This window comes from Grampus griseus (genome assembly GCF_964374135.1).
Source record: "Grampus griseus genome assembly, chromosome: 1".
NCBI lineage: Eukaryota > Metazoa > Chordata > Mammalia > Artiodactyla > Delphinidae > Grampus > Grampus griseus.
This window is the reverse complement of record NC_139017.1, coordinates 129214428-129235186: the sequence shown is the minus strand read 5'-3', so window position 1 is coordinate 129235186 and position 20759 is coordinate 129214428. Positions and strand designations below refer to the sequence as shown.

Below are 20759 nucleotides of genomic sequence, written 5' to 3'. Positions count from 1 at the left end.
TACACATCTAACAAGACAGCCCCAAAATACAAGGAGCAAAAACAGGCAGAATTGAGGGAAAAAATAGAAAATTCAACCATAATAGTTGGAAACTTCAGTGTCCCACTTTCAACAATGGATAGACCAACTAGACAGAAAATCAGCAAGGAAACAGAAGACTTGAACAACACTATATACCAATAAGACCTAATAGACATCTATTGAACCCTCCACCCAACGAAAGCAGAATACACATTCTTTTCAAGTGCATATGTAACATTAGCCAGGATAGAAGGTATGTTAGGCCATAAAACAAATCTCAGTAAATTTAAAAAGATTTAAATCTTTTTAAAGAATGTAAATTACATTCTTTTTAAAGAATGTAATTTAAATCTTTGTAAAGAATGTTTTCTAATCACAATGGAATAAAATCAGAAATTAAAGAAAGAAGGACATTTGGAAAATACAAAAATACATGGAAATTAACAAACTCCTAGATAACCAATCAAAAGGGAAATTAGAAATACACTGAGGAGAATGAAAATGAAACACAACACATGTAAAAACTTACGGGATGAAGAGAAAGCAGTACTCAGAGAGAAAGTTAAACACTTACATTAAGAAAGAAGAAAGCTCTCAAATCAATAACTTATCCTTCCACCTTAAGAAACAAGAGCAAACTAAAACCAAAGGAAGCAGAAGGAAAGAAATAATAAATACTACTATTAAAGAGGAAACAAATGAAATGTAAAATAAGAAAATAGAGAAGATCAATGAATCTAAAAGTTGCTTCTTTGAAAAGAAAATTGACAAACCTTTATCTAGACTGACTAAGAAAGAAATGAGAATCAAATTACTAAAATCAGGAATGGGGGGCGGATATTACAGCTGACCTTGGAGAAATAAAAGGTATTATAAGGGGATACTATGAACAACTGTATGCCAACAAATTAGATAATCTAGATGAAATGGACAAATTCCCCAAAATACACAGCCTACCAGGACTGAATCATGAAGAAATGGAAAACTGGAATGCATCAATAGCAAGTAAAGAGATTAGATCAATTCAGAAAACTTGTCAAAAAGAAAAGCGTGGGACTGGAGAGCTTCACTGGTGAATCCTACCAACATTTAAAGAAGAACTGACACAATTCTTCTCAGACTCTATCAAAAACAGGGAACACTTCCTAACGCATTCTATGAGACCACATTACTCTGATACCAGAACCAGACAAACACCTTAAAAGAAAACTACAGACTAATCTCCCTTATGAATACAGATGCAAAAATCCTCAACATTCCTGCAAACTGAAACCAGAGAAAAATAAGAATTATATATTGCAACCAAGTGGGATTTATCCTGTGAAAGCAAGGTTGGTTCAATATACAAAAACCAATCAATATAATACATCATATTAATAGAATAAAGGAAAAAAACCCACACGATCATCTCAATAGATGCAAAAAAGCATTTGACAAAAATACAATTCTTTCATAATAAAAAATAATCATCAAACTAGGAATAGAAGGGAAGTGTCTCAATCTGACAGAGGGCATTTAGGAAAAACTCACAGCTAACATCATATTTAATGGTAAAAGACTGGATGCTTTCCCCCTAAGATCAGGAACAAGGCAATGATATCTGTTCTTGCCACTCTACTCAACATTGTTCTGGAGGTTCAAGCCAGGGCAATAAGCAAGAATAAGAAAAAAATGCATCCGATGGGAAAGAAAAATGACATGATCTGATATATAGAATACCCTAAAAAATCTATAAGAAAGTATTAGAGCTAATACAAGAGTTCAGCAAAGTTACACAATACATGATCAATATACAAAAATTAGCTGTGTATCTATACACTAGCAATGACTGATCTAAAGGGAAATTATAAAAATATTTACAGGGCTTCCCTGGTGGCACAGTGGTTGAGAGTCCGCCTGCCGATGCAGGGGACACGGGTTCGTGCCCCGGTCCGGGAAGATCCCACATGCCGCGGAGCGGCTAGGCCCGTGAGCCATAGCCGCTGAGCCTGTGCGTCCGGAGCTTGTGCTCCACAACGGGAGAGGCCACAAGAGTGAGAGGCCCACGTACCACACACAAAAAAACAAAAAACCATTTACATTATCACCAAAAAGAATAAAATACTGAGGAATAAATATAACCCAAAAGGGGCTTCCCTGTGGCACAGTGGTTGAGAGTCCGCCTGCCGATGCAGGGAACACGGGTTCGTGCCCCGGTCCGGGAAGATCCCATATGCCGCGGAGCGGCTGGGCCCGTGAACCATGACCGCTGAGCCTGCGCGTCCGGAGCCTGTGCTCCGCAAAGGGAGCGGCCACAGCAGTGAGAGGCCCGCGTACCGAAAAATAAAAAAATAATAAAAAATAAAAATAAACAAAAAAACAGAGCTGCAAAAAAAAAAAAAAAAAAATAACCCAAAAGTATAAGACTTGTATACTGAAAACTACAAAACATTGTTGAAAAAAATTAAAGAAAATCAAAATAAATAGAAATAGATCCTGTGTTCATGGTTCAGAAGAATTACTAATTTTAAAATGGCAGATTCAGTGTAATTCCTATCAAAAGTATAAATTTTTCTTTTTCAGAAATGAGAAGGTGACCCTAAAATTCACCAGGAATTGCAAGGCATATGGAACAACAGAAGCAATCTTGAAAAAGAACAAAGTTGGAGGACTCACACTTCCTAATTTCAAATTTATAGTAATTAAAAACTTTCTTTTTGAAAACTTATAGTAATCAACACAGCATGGTAGTGGCGTAAGTTCAGATCTACAACCAAATGGAATAGATTTGACAGTCCAGAAATAAATCCATGAATTTATAATCAACTGATCTTCAACAAGGGTTCTAAGGCCATTCAATGGGGGAAATGATAGCTTTTCAACAATGCTAGGACAAATGAATATCCACATGCCCCTAACCTCATACCATGTTCAAAAATGAACTCAATAAGGTCTTAAATGTAACGTAAGTGCTAAAACTATAAAACTCTTAGAAAGAAACATACTGAAAGTTTGCATTACCATAGACTGCACAACAGTTTCTTAGATATGACACCAAAAGCACAAGCAATCAAAGAAAAAGTAAATTGGACTTCATCAAAATTTAAAACTTTTGTGTATCAAAGGATACTATCAAGAAAGTGAAAAGACAACACACAGAATTGATGAAAGTATATGCAAATCATATATCTGACAAGGTAACAGTATAAAGAATTCTTACAATTCAACAGTAAAAAGACAACCCAATTAAAATATGGGCAAAAGTTGTGAACAGATATTTCTCCAAAAAAAATATACAGATGGCCAATAAGTACATGGAAACATGTTCAACATCATCAGGGAAATGCAAATTAAAACCACAATAAGATAGCACTTCACACCCAGTAGGGTGGCTAGAATCAAAAATTCAGAAAATAACAAGTGTTGTTGAGGATGTGGAGAAAGTGGAACTCTCATACACTGATAGTGGGAATGTAAAATGGTGTAGCTGCTGTAGAAAAGAGTTTGGCAATTTTGCAAAAAGTTAGAATTACCGTATGACCCACCAATTCCACCCCTAGGTATGTAATCAAGAAAACTGAAAACATGTTCATACAAAACATTGTACAAGAATGTTATATACAACATTATTCATAATAGTTCAAAAGTGGAAACAACCCAAATGTTCTTCAGCTGAGGAATGGATAAACAGAAGGTGATATACCCATACAAAAGAATATGATTCAGCCATAAAAAGGAATAAAGTACTGTTACATGTGACAACATGGATAAACCCTGAAAATGTTATGCTAAATGAAAGAAGTCAGTCACATATTGTATCATTCCATTTATATAATATGTACAGAATAGGCAAATCCATAAGGACAGCAAATAAATTATTAGTTGCCAGGGACTGGGGGGGTAGGGAGGAGGAAATTGAGACTAACTGCTAATAGGTATGGATTTCTTTTTGGGGTGATGGAAATGTTCTAAAATCAGATAGTGGTGATGGCTGCACAATGTAATGAGTATATAATAAACCACGGGTGTATACTTTAAAATTATGAATTTTATATTACATGAATTATATCTCAATAAAAAACGCTAAAATTAAAAAAAGAGAACTGAACTGTCAAAAAGTATATGAGATAATTGGGAATTTGAACAAAGATGTCCATTTGATGATTAAGGAATTAATTCTGAGAGATATAATACTTTTTTTAAAAAAAAATTTGTTTATTTATTTATTTATTTTTGGCTGTGTTGGGTCTTCGTTTCCGTGTGTGGGCTTTCTCTAGTTGAGGCGAGCAGGGGCCACTCTTCATCACTGTGTGCAGGACTCTCACTGTCGCGGCCTCTCTTGTTGCGGAGCACAAACTCCAGATGCACAGGCTCAGTAGTTGTGGCTCACGGGCCTAGTTGCTCCACGGCATGTGGGATCTTCCCAGACCAGGGCTCAAACCCATGTCCCCTGCATTGGCAGGCAGATTCTCAACCACTGCGCCACCAGGGAAGCCCTGATAATACTATTATAGTTTTTTTAAAGTCTATCTTTTAGAAATAATTACTGAAGTATTTAGGATGATATGGATGATGTTTGAGATTTGCTTCAAATCATCTAGTATGGGGGATACTGAAGTATGCGTGGGAATATAAATGAAATAAGATTAGACTTGTGTTGATAATTACTGAAGCTGGGTAATGGGCAGTGCATTCTCCATAATCAAAATTCTCCAAAATCAAAAGGTAAAAAAAAAAGGAATCAATATTTGATAACTGTAGTGAAATAAGGAATCTATAAAATAATCATCAAGGCATTTAAAAAAAATTAGGAGAAAGATTGACGGAGAATTTTATTATGGGTGGATCAGGCTGGTAAAACCAAGACCATTTTGTGCCTCCTGAGGTGATGAGACAGGAACTACACAGACTACCTATGAGGCATTCTTATCAAAATATGAACCACAATCTAACCAAGCCTCTAGTTTTAACTGTGAGTTTTATAGGAAATATGAAGATTAGAGAAATCACTTAAAGGACACCACAAGAAAACAATCAACCAAATCTAGAATGTGAAATATGGAAAAAATATTTCAGTTTTTTCCAAAAAATAAATTACAAGAAAAAGAGTGAGATTTTAAAAGATTTAAAAGGAGTTGGGGGAAAAAAAACTCAAGGTTCTTAAGAACCACTACAATGTGTAAACCTTGTTTGGATCCTGATTTTAATAAGCCAACTGTAAAAGGACATTTTGAAGCAACTATAGAAATGTGAATATAAACTGGGTGAAAGATATTATTGGGACTTCCCTGGTGGTGCAGTGGTAAAGACTCTGTGCTCCCAATGCAGGGGGCCCGGGTTCGATCCTGGCCGGGGAACTAGATCCCACACGTATGTCGCAACTAAGAGTTTGCATGCCACAACTAAGGAGCCCATGCACTGCAACTAAGGAGCCCATGAGGCACAACTAAGACCTGGCACAACCAAATAAATAAATAATAATTTTAAAAAGATTTTGTTAAGGAATTACTTCTTATTTTGTAAGGTATGATAATGGCTCTATAGTTATGAAAGAAGTCATTATCTGTTAGAAATGCATACTGAAGAATATTCTGATGAAATAACATGTCTGGGATTTGCTAAATTCCAGGAAAAAAAATACAGATACATACACACATATATACATTAATATATGTGTACATATATATATATATAAATAGATGAAGCAAAATGTTAATAATTTTTGAAGCTGGGTGATGGTTACATGGTAGTTCACTGTATTATTGTCTCTACTTTTGTGTATGTTTGAAAGTTTCCATAAAAAAAGGTAAGGAAGGAAGGGAAGAAGAGGGAGGGAGGGGGAGAAAAAGGAGCAGATGAGCCAAATCAATAAGTAAGCCTACAGAATATGAGCTATAATATTTCCTAATGCCCTGAAGTCCCAAGTTCTTTCTAATTTCAGGAGTCAGTAAAAGCCTTATCTCAGAGAGATAAGGTTAGGCCATGGGAATAATCAGACTTAGAACTATCCTACTAACGGTAAGGGAATAATTTCGACTGGGGATGTATGTCCAAATCAGCAAACCTCCCCCAAACCTGCACTGCATTCATTCTAGCAGCATGCCTATTGAGTTGGCCTTGGTAGGAAGTATGCTCCTTCCCTTCCCAATCTGCAGCATCTGCTTCTCCCATTCCTTCTCTGAAGTAGCCTGAAAGAGATTAGGTCAAGCTGGCTAGGTATATAACCAGGTAGCCAGCTGTCCCTATAAATTCATCTGGACTGCCATTGGCAACAGTTTGTAATAAATAATTCAACTTTGTTTCTGAAAATTCATCTAGAAACAGTGCTTGGAGGGCAATAACTTCAGCAACCCCAATATTGCAGGTAATGATAAATCAAAACCTTCATCACTCATTACCCCCCAACAATTTGAGAGGTTCAGCAAGTAGTGGTACTCATAGTATATACTCTATATATATTAAAGGAAGATAACAGGGAATGATCCATACCTCTGTTTTCCCTATTAGGGGAATCATAAGGAAAATTACTTTTGCAGACTTGCCCTAACATCATGGAGCATTAATCTCCATGAAGGTCTGTAGCCACATTGGGAACACTGGGATTTGGTAGTTCTAATTATTGCTGGGAGAGAAAACACCAGTTGTTTAGAATGAACAGGCTCCACTTCAACCAACTGGCATATAAAAGCCATCTCCTTTCCTTGGACACCAGAGCCTTCTTCCTTCAGCATCATATGGGTAAGGCAAAATGACCACAAAGTTACTACTAGTTCCTCTATAGCTTCACAGCAATTAGGTGCTCTTAGAGTTATAGGTAATTCTCCTTTGTACGGACTAAGGCAGCCTCAGTGGGATCACTGGCATGTAGGCAGATTCTTGGGAACCAGGCTGCTTCAGGGCTTAGCTGTTACTGGAATGGACAGAAGCATAAATGTAGCTAAAGAGAGAAGCCTAGATTTAGCACCAGAGCCAAAGCTGTCAGATCTAAGAGCTGCAAACAAATTATGAGGCAAGATACAAAAGCTGAAAATATCAGAAATAATAATAAATATTAGAAATAGGTTAGAAAACAGAAATGTTGAAGGCCCAGGCTAGGATGCTAGGAACCTGCATTTAGCAGTTGGTGGCCATGCGGTACCAAGCTAAGTCAACTGGTTTAAAGGTACAGAATTGGGCCAAACATAACAATGTATTTTTCTAATACAGGATATTAGCTGTGTCACTGTGTCACTTGACACATCCTAATCTGGAGAAAAAATGGATAGAAAGCTTGCCATGACAACAACTGTACTTTATGAAAAGGATGAATTCCTAAATGGCCATTCTCTTCCATTCAAATGATGTTACCACCTCCCAAAGAACAGTTTTGGGGCAGGAAAGAACAGTATTTCATTTCAAGCTGGACTACTCATCTACCAAAATACCATTCTGACCAAAGAAACAGATGCAAAATTACAGTCACAGCTGCATTCTGTACAGAACAAGTTGGATAATAGTGTTCTAAATTGCTAATTACACTGCTAATGATTTTTTTAGTGGCATTGCAGTATTCTGCCACCTTTGTTTAAATTTTTAAAAAAAGCATCTAGGAATTTTTAAAAATGGTAAATTGTTAAATACCAGTGAGTCTTCTGAAGAGAAATTCCATATAAAACCCATTTCTTGAAATGGCATTCTCATATGGGATCTCACATAGGAGCCCATTTACTGACTATTTGTTTTAATTTACTTTCTCACCAATTTACTTGCATTTAAGATTACTAAGGCCATAAGTATCCCAGTATTAGTGTCTGTATCTAGATCCAATATTGGTAATGAAAAGATAATAAACTAGCATATGTCATGATATGCTGGTATTGGTAATGTGCTATGATGAGATTTACGAAAAGTAATAGCAACAGTACAATTTTATTCTTGTTGTGACAACCACAGTGAAATTTATTACAGTGTTAGTATTTAATTGTTTATTCATGCCAGCGTAGCTGAGGGGGTAATTACCTTTTTGATATAAAAATGTTGTTAATGCTTTTATTTCATTTTAGCAGATTAGAGAATGCAGATTAAAGCACTGCCACTGTTCCATCTTTATTTATCTGCATTTAAGTGGCAGAGCATTTTTTTTCTACAAATAGTGAATTAATTTCCACTAAATTATTTCATTAAGGCTTCAAATAATTTGCCCTTTAAATAAAAACCTCAAGTTGGCCAGGAATTTCCATATATTAGATTACAAATTTTATATGTAGAAAATGGTGTACCAATAACAATTATGTCACAGTGGGTTTTTTTTGATACTTTTTACATTTAGTATAAGGATAAATTAGCTGTTAAAAAATTAAAAACACAATCTTATTATGCAATTACAAACTCATAAGTAAATACTTACATTTGCTTTTAACAGATCATCCAATTTCAGTGATCTTTTAACACTGCAAACAAAATAGTTAAAGACATCTTAGATTTAATATGCTTTAAGTAGCCAAGTATTTAAGAGTAATCTATATAAACAAAGATTCTAAGTTACTTTCACCAACTAAAGTAGAATACCTATGAAGAAAGCAATTTTCACAATGATGAAACTGATTTTTTGATAGCATATATCAAGATGAAATCATAATTAAATATTTAGATGGATTTTTATATATGTAGTTTTATATATATGCACCATTATACAATTCAAACACTAAAGTTATATTATAAAATAATCTTAGTAAAAAATTAATATATTTGTGTGTTTTAAAATACCACTAACAAAAATTATACATAAAAGGAAAATAATTTACATACCTTCAATGGAGATGTTGAAAGTATATTATTTGCAGAAATAATACACTAGCTATTAAAATAAAAGTATGAGCAAGGTGAAAAAGTTTTGCACCCTATTCTAGCTTTAAACATGATTCAGTGCTACCAGACTATGACTTAACTGAGGAACAGATACTCTATGTCTTTATAAGTCCCCAATCCATAAGAAACTATATTTTGTCTCCTTCACTAAACTGATTCAGGAACATGCCAGGCTCTCTCTGTGCAAAATCTGTTCTGCTAAACTGGATGCCCAGCTGTTGGTGACAATGCTTAGAAAGGAAAGCTGAATATTTATAATACTTTATTTCGTACAGCTGTCTTCTAAAGAGCAGTCATCAACATTTTATTGAACACAGACTAAATGCTCAAAGGAGAAAAAGGTCAATATAAATTAAAACTAGTTTTCCCAGTGACAAATGCAACGTTAAAAGTACTTTCTCGATCTCTGAGAAAAAGAAATTAAGTTATTTAAAATATTAGAGAATTTGAGCATAAAGCAAACAAATTTTATTATAAAGGTTGTACTACAAAAAAACAAAACAAAATTTATAGATCCTAGAAAATGACTATTCATAAATAAGTGACTACTGACTTTCAAACAAGTGACAGAAGCAGGAATAGAAGAGATGGACAATTTATAAAAATTACTCAGCAATAAATATTAAATACAAAAATTTAATCTATCTAAAATAGTTCACTTAATTTTGCTATTATATCTACATTAGCCTATCACATAACATTATTTCTTAAAATTAACTAAATTGGTTTAAAGAATTACTCATATCTTTTAGAAGTCCACTTGAAATCAATTTAATGTGAATTCTCAATGAAGCAAGGGAAGAACAGAGGTTATGAACAAAAATGGCAGCTAATCAAAAAAAGTACTATATTTAGCTTTGGAATATATATTACCCTATTCAGGTGTGTGAGATGTTTTTTGTATTTATAAAACTTCAAAAGTAGAAATCAAAAACTACATGCTGTACACAGTACAGCATTTTTCAGCCTTTGTTTTTAAATGCTGTTAAGATGCAATACTACTTTTTAGAAGTAAATAACCCCCACCCTCGATATTAACCATTCAAAATATTCTTGCTTTATTAGTGATGGCTAATTCTTAGAGAAACTAAATATTTGTATTTAAAAGGTTTCCAGTTTAGGTCCTAGGTTGATCTAAGAAGCCCAAGGAGATATGTAAAAGTAAATAAGAAAGTGATCTGAGTTAGACTGTTATCTCTCACTCTAACAGTTTAGTGAGAATCTAAAAACAGGATTTATTGTGGGTAATGTGGTTCTCAGATAATTCAGGCATCTAATATCCAAAAGCTGGTAATAGTTACAAGAATCATAAAGACATTTACTAGACAAGACTAGGAGAAACCTAAGAGATTACTTAGATCATCCAATAGAGAAGAGTTTAGTGTGATTTGCCCCCTATCACACAGTTTGAGTGAGAGAAACTCAAATTTTACACCCTGTTCATAATAAATCCTTGTTGAATTGAGGGGGAGGAGCTAAAGAGGTAAAGAAAAACAAACCTACTAGAAATTTAAGACCATCTATTCTTACCATTCTGGTAGAACTGGGCCCAGTGTCAAGATATCAGTTATTAAATTAAGCACCTACTAAATGCTTTTACCCTTTTTAAAAAACTCACAAACAACTGTAGCATAGATGATGCTAAGTGGATTAGGATGATGTTAACAGAAACAGAGAGAAAGAGATGGATGAAACACACAAAGGAAGGACAGGCAAAACTTGATTAGATATGTGGGACAAATATTTTCCTAAAGTTCTTACTTATTTGCTACCAGTATTAGTTAGCAATTAAAAGTGATATATCTCTGGTAGTTCTGTAAAGTAATAGCAGCTCTTGTGGTTACTACCTTGATTTTAAAAAAATGGGCACCCCCAAATAGGCAAAGAACTCAAATTGACAGTTCTCCAAAGAAGATATACAAATGGCTGGTAAACACAAGAAACGATGCTCAACATCGCTAGTATTAGGGAAATGCAAATCAGAACCACAGACACACAAATCAGAACCACAAGATACCACTTTACAACCATCAGGATGGCTACTATCAAAAAATCCAGAAAATAAATGTTGGCCAGGATAGAGAAACTGGAACTCTTGTCCTGTGGGACTGTAAAATGGTACAGCTGCTATGGAAATAGTTTGGCAGTTCCTCAAAAAATTAAACCTAGAATGAACATATAATCCAGTAATCCCGCTTATGAATATATATATACCCAAAAGAACTGAAAGTAGGGACACAAACAGATATTTGTACACCCATGTTCATAACAGCAGTATTCACAATAGCCAAAAGGTGAAAGCAATGCAAGTGTCTGTGGACAGAGGAATAAGTAATAAATTTGGTATATACACATACAAGAGAATATTATTCAGCCTTCAAAGGAAAGAAAGTCCACATGCTACAACATGGATAAACCTTGAAGACATTATGCTAAGTGAAATAAGCCAAGCAAAAAAGGACAAATACTATATAATTCCACTCAAATGAGGTGCTTAAAGCAGTCATGCACCCCAGTGTTCATTGCAGTACTATTTACAATAGCCAGGACATGGAAGCAACCTGTCCATCAACAAAGGAATGGATAAAGAAGATGTACACATATACAGTGGAATATTACTCAGCCATAAAAAGGAACGAAATTGGGTCATTTGTAGAGACATGGATGGACCTAGGGACTGTCATACAGAGTGAAGTAAGTCAGAAAGGGAAAAACAAATATTGTATATTAACGCGTATACATGGAATTTGAATAAACTGGTATAGATGATCTTATTTACAAAGCAGAAATAGAGACACAAACATTTATGTATGGATACCAAGGGGGAAGCGGGGGGGTGGTGGAATGAATTGGGAGATTGGGACTGACATATATACACTACTGATACTATGTATAAAATAGATAACTAATGAGAACCTACTGTATAGCACAGGGAACTCAGTGCTCTGTGGTGACCTAAATGAGAAGGAAATCCAAAAAAGAGGGGATATATGTATACGTATAGCTGATTCACTTTGCTGTACAGTATAAACTAACACATTGTAAAGCAACTATACTCCAATAAAAATTAAAAGTATATATATATTATAGAAAAGAAAAAAGAAAATAGAAAGATAGTTGCCAGGGGCTAGGAGGAGGGGTGAATAGGGAGTTACTGTTCAATGGATAGGAAGTTTCAGTTTTGCAAGATGAAAAAAGTTTTGGAGTTGGACGATGGTAATTGTTGTACAACGATGTGAATGTACAGTTGACCCTTGAACAACACGAATTTGAACTGCAAGGGTCCACCTATTCTCAAGTTTTTTTTTTCAAGAAATACATACTACAGTACTACACAACCTGCAGTTGGTTGAATCCGTGGATGTGGTACCAGGGATACAGAATGCTGACTGTAAAGTTATAGGTGGACTATAACTAGAGTAAATCCCCAATTTACTCAAGGGTTACCTGAACTTAAGTGCCACAGAACTGTATACTTTAAAATGGTTAAAATGGTAAATTTTATGCTATGTATATTTCACAATTAAAAATAAATAAATAAATTTTAAATGGGCACCTACCTATTATATCCTAATTACCTCCCTCTTATGGGTAACCTTATAATCTCTATGGCAGGGGTCTCCAACCCCCAGGCCATGGACTGGTACCAGTCTGAGGCCTGTTAGGAATTGGGCTGCACAAGTGGGCAGTGGCGGGCAAGTGAGTGAAGCTTCATCTGCCGCTCCCCATCGCTTGCATTACTGCCTGAACCATCATATCCCCCCACACACACCCTCACCCTGGTCCGTGGAAAAACTGTCTTCCACGAAACCGGTTCCTGGTGCCAAAAAGGTTGGGGACCGCTGCTCTACAGGTTACTTCTCACTTTCAACTTAACCCAAATTTACACCAGTGCCCACAATTTGAATACTACAGTACCCCTAGTACACTTAGGTGTACTAGGTTTAGCTTCACTGGGATCAAAATTCTGGTTGCTACCAGCATTATTGCTAGTGAGAATTTAAGAAAGATAAAGATATGTAGTTTTATATCAACAGGAAAAGAAAAGAAAGTAACCATGTAGAATTAGCCATATTACTCTCTAAGACCATCTTCCACTATTTTATTTAGCTTACCACATGGTAGTATCCTGAATAGGATTCTCTAACTCATCAGAACAGAACAAGTGCATGAGTTTTAGTATGTAACATTAATAACAGCAGTTACAATATTAAAAAAACTATTTTAGAAAAAATAAACTATCATTTGATTCCTAATTAAGAACCAGGAATGACACCTCCAAGACTCATGAAGCAACATGATTTGAGGTTCCCTTAGAGGACTTTTTTTTTTTTTACATTAAAAAATATATTGCGTAATGGATTATTATAAGGCAACCACCCTTGTAACCATCACCCAGGATCAAGAAATAGAAGTTTGCCAGCTCTCCCCCAAAACCTTCCATTTGTCCCATCTTGTTCACCCCTCCTTTCTCCCACATAAGTAACCACAATCATGACTAATAGTAATACCTCATCCCTTACAGGACTTTTAAAACATTGGATTAAATATGATTTTCAATAGAGCTGAGGGTAAGAGTGTATGTGTGTGGGGAGGAGATAAAATTAGTAAGGCATATAAGACTCAGGAGCCTTGATGTTATGCCAAAATTTTCCCCTAAGGTTGGGCAAATCACATAATCTCACTAAGCTTCATAAAGGTGATAAATAATACTGGCCTGTAAACCAGTGGTAAATTTCTGAATGGAAGATAAAAATATCACTTAGTATATCAGTGCTTCCATTTACTTCTCTCTATAATGGAGATAATAATATTGCCAGCTACAACTACACAAACAGTTTTTAGAGGATTATGGAATATGCTTATGAGATGCTTAGAAATCCCTTGATGAAAGGCAATGGCCAAATTCACATCCCATGTGACTCTTTAGGTACAAATTGAGAAATCTAAAATGATACATTTTCCATTCCATGTATGGGAATGAGCAAAGAAGGGAGAAGAATCTCCTATATCCTTTTGCATTCTCCCTTTCATTCAAGCCTATGCTTTTTTGTGTTCAACATTGACAGAGGTCACATAATAATTCACTATCACAGCATGGGTAAGTGGGATTATCACTCCACTGCATGGAGAAATATGGTCACCACGTGAAAGCAACTAAATAAATGATTAATCTTGTTATTCTTCATGATAAAACTAGCCAAAACCTTAACCAGTTATTGGGCAACACACTTATGGTGTCAAAAGTTGCTTTATCAAAAGATTAATAAAGAATTAGCTAAAGAATTTTTACAGACATAAAAGGGATATATTTGGGAATACTGAACCCAGAAGATATATGGATGGAGGTGAGATGTTCTTTGGGTTGAATAAAATGAGAAATGCCATAAGATCATTTCATTCTTAAATGGGTACTCTCAAAAATGAACATTAATAAAACATTCATTACTATTACCTTCTGTGAGAAACATATACATATGTGTATCATCACACATACATATATAAAGGACATGAATAAGTCTTTTAAAAGATTCTATTAAAAGGGGCTAAACAGGTTTATCAGAATTAAATGTGGTGGACTGGTGATATTTTATATACCTTTTTGTATGTATAATATTTTACAACATAAAAATTAACAATAATAAACTAACATTGATGTCTATCTTTTCTCTGAGATTCCAGCAGTCATATTTAATTTTTCCCTGACACTGTCCAGATTGCACTAAGGATCTTTCCATTCCATACCTATAATACTTGTGCATGTTCTTCTCATTAAACTTATCAAGTTGCAATAGTATATTTCCTCCCTAGACTAATGTATTTATATCATTAGCATCTTGTCTGTTAACTGGTAAATTATTAGTTCTAAAAATACTTGAACTATCTCTCCCACTAAAATGCAAACTAGAGAGTGTAACATCTGTTCATATTTGAATCCCCAAAGCCTGACACAGTGATTGGCACAAAGGTGTTATATTATATAAATTAATAATTAATTTAATTTTTTTTTTACTTAAAACGTCAGTCTTAAATTCAAGAACATATTTAATTCCTTACATTTTTTATAATCCTTCAATTCTATTTAAGGTGCTTTAAATGTAGGTTCCCAAAGGATGTCATATTAACACTGTCTTATTTCTAAGGCAGTCTCTTATATGGATTTGTGTTTTATCAGTTCTGGAAAAATCTAAGCCATAATTTCTCCAAATATTGGCTCTCCTTGATTCTACCTTTCTGAGACTCCCTCTAGAAGAAATTTTAGATTTTCTATTCCATTTTCCATATCTCTAAACATCTATTTCTTATCATTGATCTCTATGCTATCAGGCAATTTCTTCAGGTCTATCTTTAGTTGTGTAATTCTTTATTTAATTGTGTCTAATTTACTGTTTAATCCATCCATTAGCATTTTTTAAAACAATTTGATGGGTATTTTTGGGGAACTTTTAATTTTTATATATTTTTAAAGTTAAAAATATTCTAGGAATAACAGTTTTTGATAACCTTTACCCAGACTTAATACTTGTTTACATTTTGTCCCAGTTGCTTTATCATTCTCTATAGAAACATACACACACACATACATATACAATGCAAAATCTTTTTTATGATCCATTGAAAATAAGTTGGAGACACTGTATACCTTTATCCACAAATATTTGTGTGTTTTTCTAAGAACAAGGATATTCTCTTACATAATCACAATACAATCATCAAAATCAGGAAAATTTTTTGAAATATAATATTAATTTCAGATGTACTACATGATTCTATATATATATATAGTGAAATGATCATCATAGTAAGTCTAGTTAAAATCCATCAATCACCACACATAGTTACGATTTTTTCTCCTGTGATAAGAACTTTTGAGATCTAATCTCTTAGCAACTTTCAAACATACAATATAGTATTATTAACTATAGTAACCCTGCTGTACATTACATCCCCAGGACTTAATTTATTACATAACTAGAAGTTTGTACCTTTTGACCACCTTCCTCCAATTCCTCCTTCCCTATCCCCCATCACTGGTAAACACAAGTCTGATCTCCTTTTCTATGAGTTTGTTCTTTTTAAAGATTCCAAATATAAGTGAGATCATATGGTATTCACCTTTTTCTTTCTGACTTATTTCATTTAGCATAATACCCTCAAGGTCCATCCATATTGCAAATGGAAGGATTTTCTTCTTTGTTATAGCTGAATAATATTCCATATGTATGTATGTGTGTATATATATATATATATATATATATATATTTCTTTATCCATTCATCCATTGGTGGATATTTGGCTATTGTAAATAATACTGTAATGAACATGGGAGTGCATGTACCTTTTGTTAATGTTTTGATTTCCTTCAGCTAAATACCCAGAAGTGGAGTTTCTGGATCATATAGAAGTTCTGTATTTTGAGGAACCTCCTTATTGTTTTCCATAGTGGCTGCACCCGTTTACATTCCCACCAACACTGCACAGGGTTCCCCTTTCTCCATATCCTTACCAGAACTTGCTATCTCTTGTCTTTTCGATAAGAGCCATTCTAACAGGTGTGAGGTGACATCTCATTGTGGTTTTGATTTGCATTTCCTTGCTGATTAGTGACGTTGAGCACCTTTTCACGTACCTGTTAGCCATCTGTATGTCTTCTCTGGAAAAAATGTCTATTCAGGTCCTCTGCCCAGTTTTTGGGGGTTTTTAAACACTTTTATTGGAGTATAATTGCTTTACAATGGTGTGTTAGTCTCTGCTTTATAACAAACTGAATCAGCTATACATATACATATATCCTCATATCTCTTCCCTCTTGCATCTCCCTCCCTCCCACCCTCCCTATCCTACCCCTCTAGGTGGTCACAAAGCACCGAGCTGATCTCCCTGTGCTATGCAGCTGCTTTCCACCAGCTATCTATTTTACATTTGGTAGTGTATACATGTCCATGCCACTCTCTGCGTCTTTTTTCCCGTCTTGCCCCTAGGTTCTTCATGACTTTTTTTTTTTTTTTTAGATTCCATATATATGCGTTACCATACGATATTTGTTTTTTTCTTTCTGACTTACTTCACTCTGTATGACAGACTCTAGGTCCATCCACCTCACTACAAAATAACTCAATTTCATTTCTTTTTATGGCTGAGTAATATTCCACTATATATATGTGCCACATCTTCTTTATCCATTCATCTGTCTATGGACACTTAGGTTGCTTCCATGTCCTGATTATTGTAAATAGAGCTGCAATGAACATTGTGGTACATGACTGTTTTTGAATTATGGTTTTCTCAGGGTATATGCCCAGCAGTGGGATTGCTGGGTCATATGGTAGTTCTATTTTTAGTTTTTTAAGAAACCTCCATACTGTTCTCCACAGTGGCTGTATCAATTTACATTCCCACCAACAGTGCAAGAGGGTTCCCTTTCCACACCGTCGCCAGCATTTATTGTTTGTAGATTTTTTGATGATGGCCATTCTGACCGGTGTGAGATGATATCTCATTGTAGTTTTGATTTGCATTTCTCTAATGATTAATGATGTTGAGCATTCTTTCATGTGTTTGTTGGCAATCTGTATATCCTCTTTGGAGAGTTCTCTATTTAGGTCTTCTGCCCATTTTTGGATTGGGTTGTTTGTTTTTTTGATATTGAGCTGCATGAGCTGCTTGTAAATTTTGCAGATTAAATTGACAAAGGATTAATCTCCAAAATTTACAAGCAGCTCTGCCCAGTTTTTAAATTGGATTGTTTGGGGGTTTTTTTGCTATTGAGTTGTATGAGTTCTTTGTGTATTAATCCCTAATCAGATACATGATTTGCAATTACTTTCTCCCATTCTGTAGACTGCCTTTTCATTTTGTTGATTTCCTTTGCTGTGCAGAAGCTTTTTGCTTTGATGTAGTCCCACTTATTTTTGCTGCTATGGCCTTTGCTTTTGGTGTCAGATCCAAAAAATCATTGCCAAGACCAGTGTTAAGGAGCTTATGGCTTATGTTTTCTTCAAGAGGTTTATGATCTTAGGTATTACCTTCAAGTCTTTAATCCATTTTGAGTTGATTTTTTGTGTATGGTGTAAGATAGGGGTCCAGTTTCATTCTTTTACATCGGCCTGTCAGTTTTCCCAACACCATTTATTGAAGAGACTGTCCTTCATATTGTATTGTATATTCTTGGATCCTTTGTTGTAAATTAATTGACAAATATGTGTGGGTTTATTTTTGGAGTCACTATTCTGTTCCATTGATCTATGTGCCTGTTTTTATGCGAATACCATACTGTTTTGATTTTTTATACCTTGTAATATAGTTTGAAATCAGCACGATGCTTTCAAACTTTGCTTTGCTCTTTCTCAAGACTGCTTTGGCTATTCAGGGTCTTTTGTGGTTTCATACAAATTTTAGGATTGTTTGTTCTATTTCTGTGAAAAATACTGTTGGAATTTTCATAAGGACTGCATTGAATCTGTAGACTGCTTTGGGTAGTATGGACATTTTAACAATGTTAATCCTTCCAACCCATAAAAATGGAATATCTTTGTGTTTATTTCTGTCTTCTTGATTTTCTTTTATCAATGTCTTATAGTCTTCAGTGTACAGATCTTTTGCCTCCTTGGTTAAATTTATTCCTAGGAATGTTATTCTTTTTTGATGCAATTGTAAACAGAATTGTTTTCTTAATTTGTTTTTCTGGTAGTTGGTTACTAAAGAAATGCAACTGATTTCTGCATATTGATCGAAATCAGGAAATTTATCATTGATACAATACTACTATCAAGAGACCATATTCAAATTTTACAACTTGCTCCAAAAATGCCCCTTATAGCCAATCCCCCCACCCCTGCCGCCAAGTCTAGGATCCAATCCTGGATCACTCATTGCATTTTATTGTCCCATCTCTTTAGTCTCCCTTACCTAGAACAGCTCCTCCTCAACCTTTCTTTTGTTTGACCTTGACATTTTTCAAGAGCACAGGCTAGTTATCTTTGTAGAATATCTGTCAATTTGGGTTTATCTCACATTTTCTCATGATGAGGCTATGTGGGTTTTTTGCCATAAGTATTACAAAAATGATGCTGTATCCTTTTGAGAGCATGATAACTTGAGGCACATGATGTTGGTTTCTCACAATATCAGTGATACGTATTTTGATCATTGATTAAGATGTTATCTGCCAGTTTTCTCCAATGTAATATATAAAAAATCTTATATGTAAATATCTTGTTTCCTATCAAACTTTGTCCTAATACTTTTAAAGAACCATTGATGATTTTCTAATCCTATCACTTAATTATTAATTAGCATTCCACTCCAAGGAATAGCTTTCCTTTCTCTCCTCTTTATTCATTTATTTATATCACTATAGAATCATGGAATTTTATTTAATCCAATGGATTATAATCAATTCCTACCATTTATGTTAATCTTAATTGTTCCAGATTTGGCAATTGGATCATTCCCCTTTCACACTGCCTCCAATGTACCTTATGTACCTGTAATTCTCTGAGCACTTCATTATATTTCCTTATTTGCACATGCACACTCACTCACACAAAATGTTCTCTGCTCCAGCACTGGAATTAGCTTTTGCTTTAAAGAAACTTGGTTCTTTTTAGTGGACAATGGCATTTATAAATCAAAATCTCAGCACTAGGTGTGTTCCTTGATGCTTATGTCATTGCTTAAAGGCAAGGGACAGAGCTAGAACAGAAAACACACACACATACTTTTCTATCTACCTGGATTTTTATACATATATTTAAAAATCCATGATTTCATATTGATACCTCCAATGCAAAGGCAACATATTTTAAATTCCTCAGCCTACAGTGAAAGCCTAGCTCACGTTATCTGCAATAAACTTATTCTCTCAAGCCTAGAGCACACAGAAACTAGTTGAAGAAGTGCTAACCCATACTTCTGTGCAAAGCAAATCTATTTACTAAGATTCATTATTCACCTAGTATTCTCAAAATGTATAATACACAGTTGACTCTTGAACAATGTGGAGGGTTAGGGGTGCTGAACCCCCTGCAGTCAAAAATCCACGTATAGGGACTTCCCTGGCGGTCGAGTGGTTAGGACTTTGCCTTCTGGTGTGGGGCCGGGGTGGGGCTGGGGGTGGGCGGAGGGCAGCGGGGCGGGTTCGATCCCTGGTTAGGAAGCTAGGATCCCACATGCCTCATGGCCAAAAGGCCAAAACATAAAACAGAAGCAATATTGTAACAAATTCAATAAAGACTTTAAAAATGGTCCACATCAAAAAAAAAAAAAATCCATGTACAACTTTATACTCGGTCTTCTATATCTTTGGTTCCACATCCACAGATTCAACCAACCACAGATTATGCAGTACTATAGTACACATTTATTGAAAAGAGTGGGCATGTAAGTGAACACTCACAGTTCAAATCCATGTTGTTCAAGGGTCAACTGTACAGCTATTTTACTGGGTGTTATATAGTATTTCAATTTAATTTTAACTTGTATCTCCCTGATGTCTAACAAAATGCTTATTTGCCATTCACGTAACTTCTTTTATTAAGTATTGGATCAAGTCTTTGGACCACTATTTTAATAAGGTTTTAATCTTTTTACTGTTGAGTTGTAAGAGCTCTTCATATATTCTTTTTTTTTTTGGCTACTCCACGCAGCATGTGGGATCTTAGTTCCCTGACCAGGGATCGAAACTGTGCCCATGCAGTGGAAGCACAGAGTCTTAATCACTGGACCACCAGGGAAGTCCCAAGTGTTCTTTATATATTCTAAACTTATATTTAGAATATATAAATTATATGTAGTCTGATTTACCAATTTTATTCCTTTATGGTTGCTTTATGTACCTTGCCTGAAATTTTATCTACCCCATGTTGTAACAATATTCTCATGTATTTCCTTCCAGAAATTTTACTGGTTAC

General features: G+C 34.9%; 1 protein-coding gene across 1 annotated transcript in view; it reads right to left on the bottom strand.

Moving 5' to 3' along the window:
• ITGB3BP (integrin subunit beta 3 binding protein) overlaps positions 1–20759 on the bottom strand; it is an 88135-nt gene that overhangs the window by 58698 nt on the left and 8678 nt on the right. Inside the window, exon 2 of the mRNA XM_082653545.1 lies at positions 8387–8429. Within this exon, the coding sequence (XP_082509671.1) occupies positions 8387–8429 (43 nt within the window). The remainder of the gene's footprint in view (positions 1–8386; positions 8430–20759) is intronic.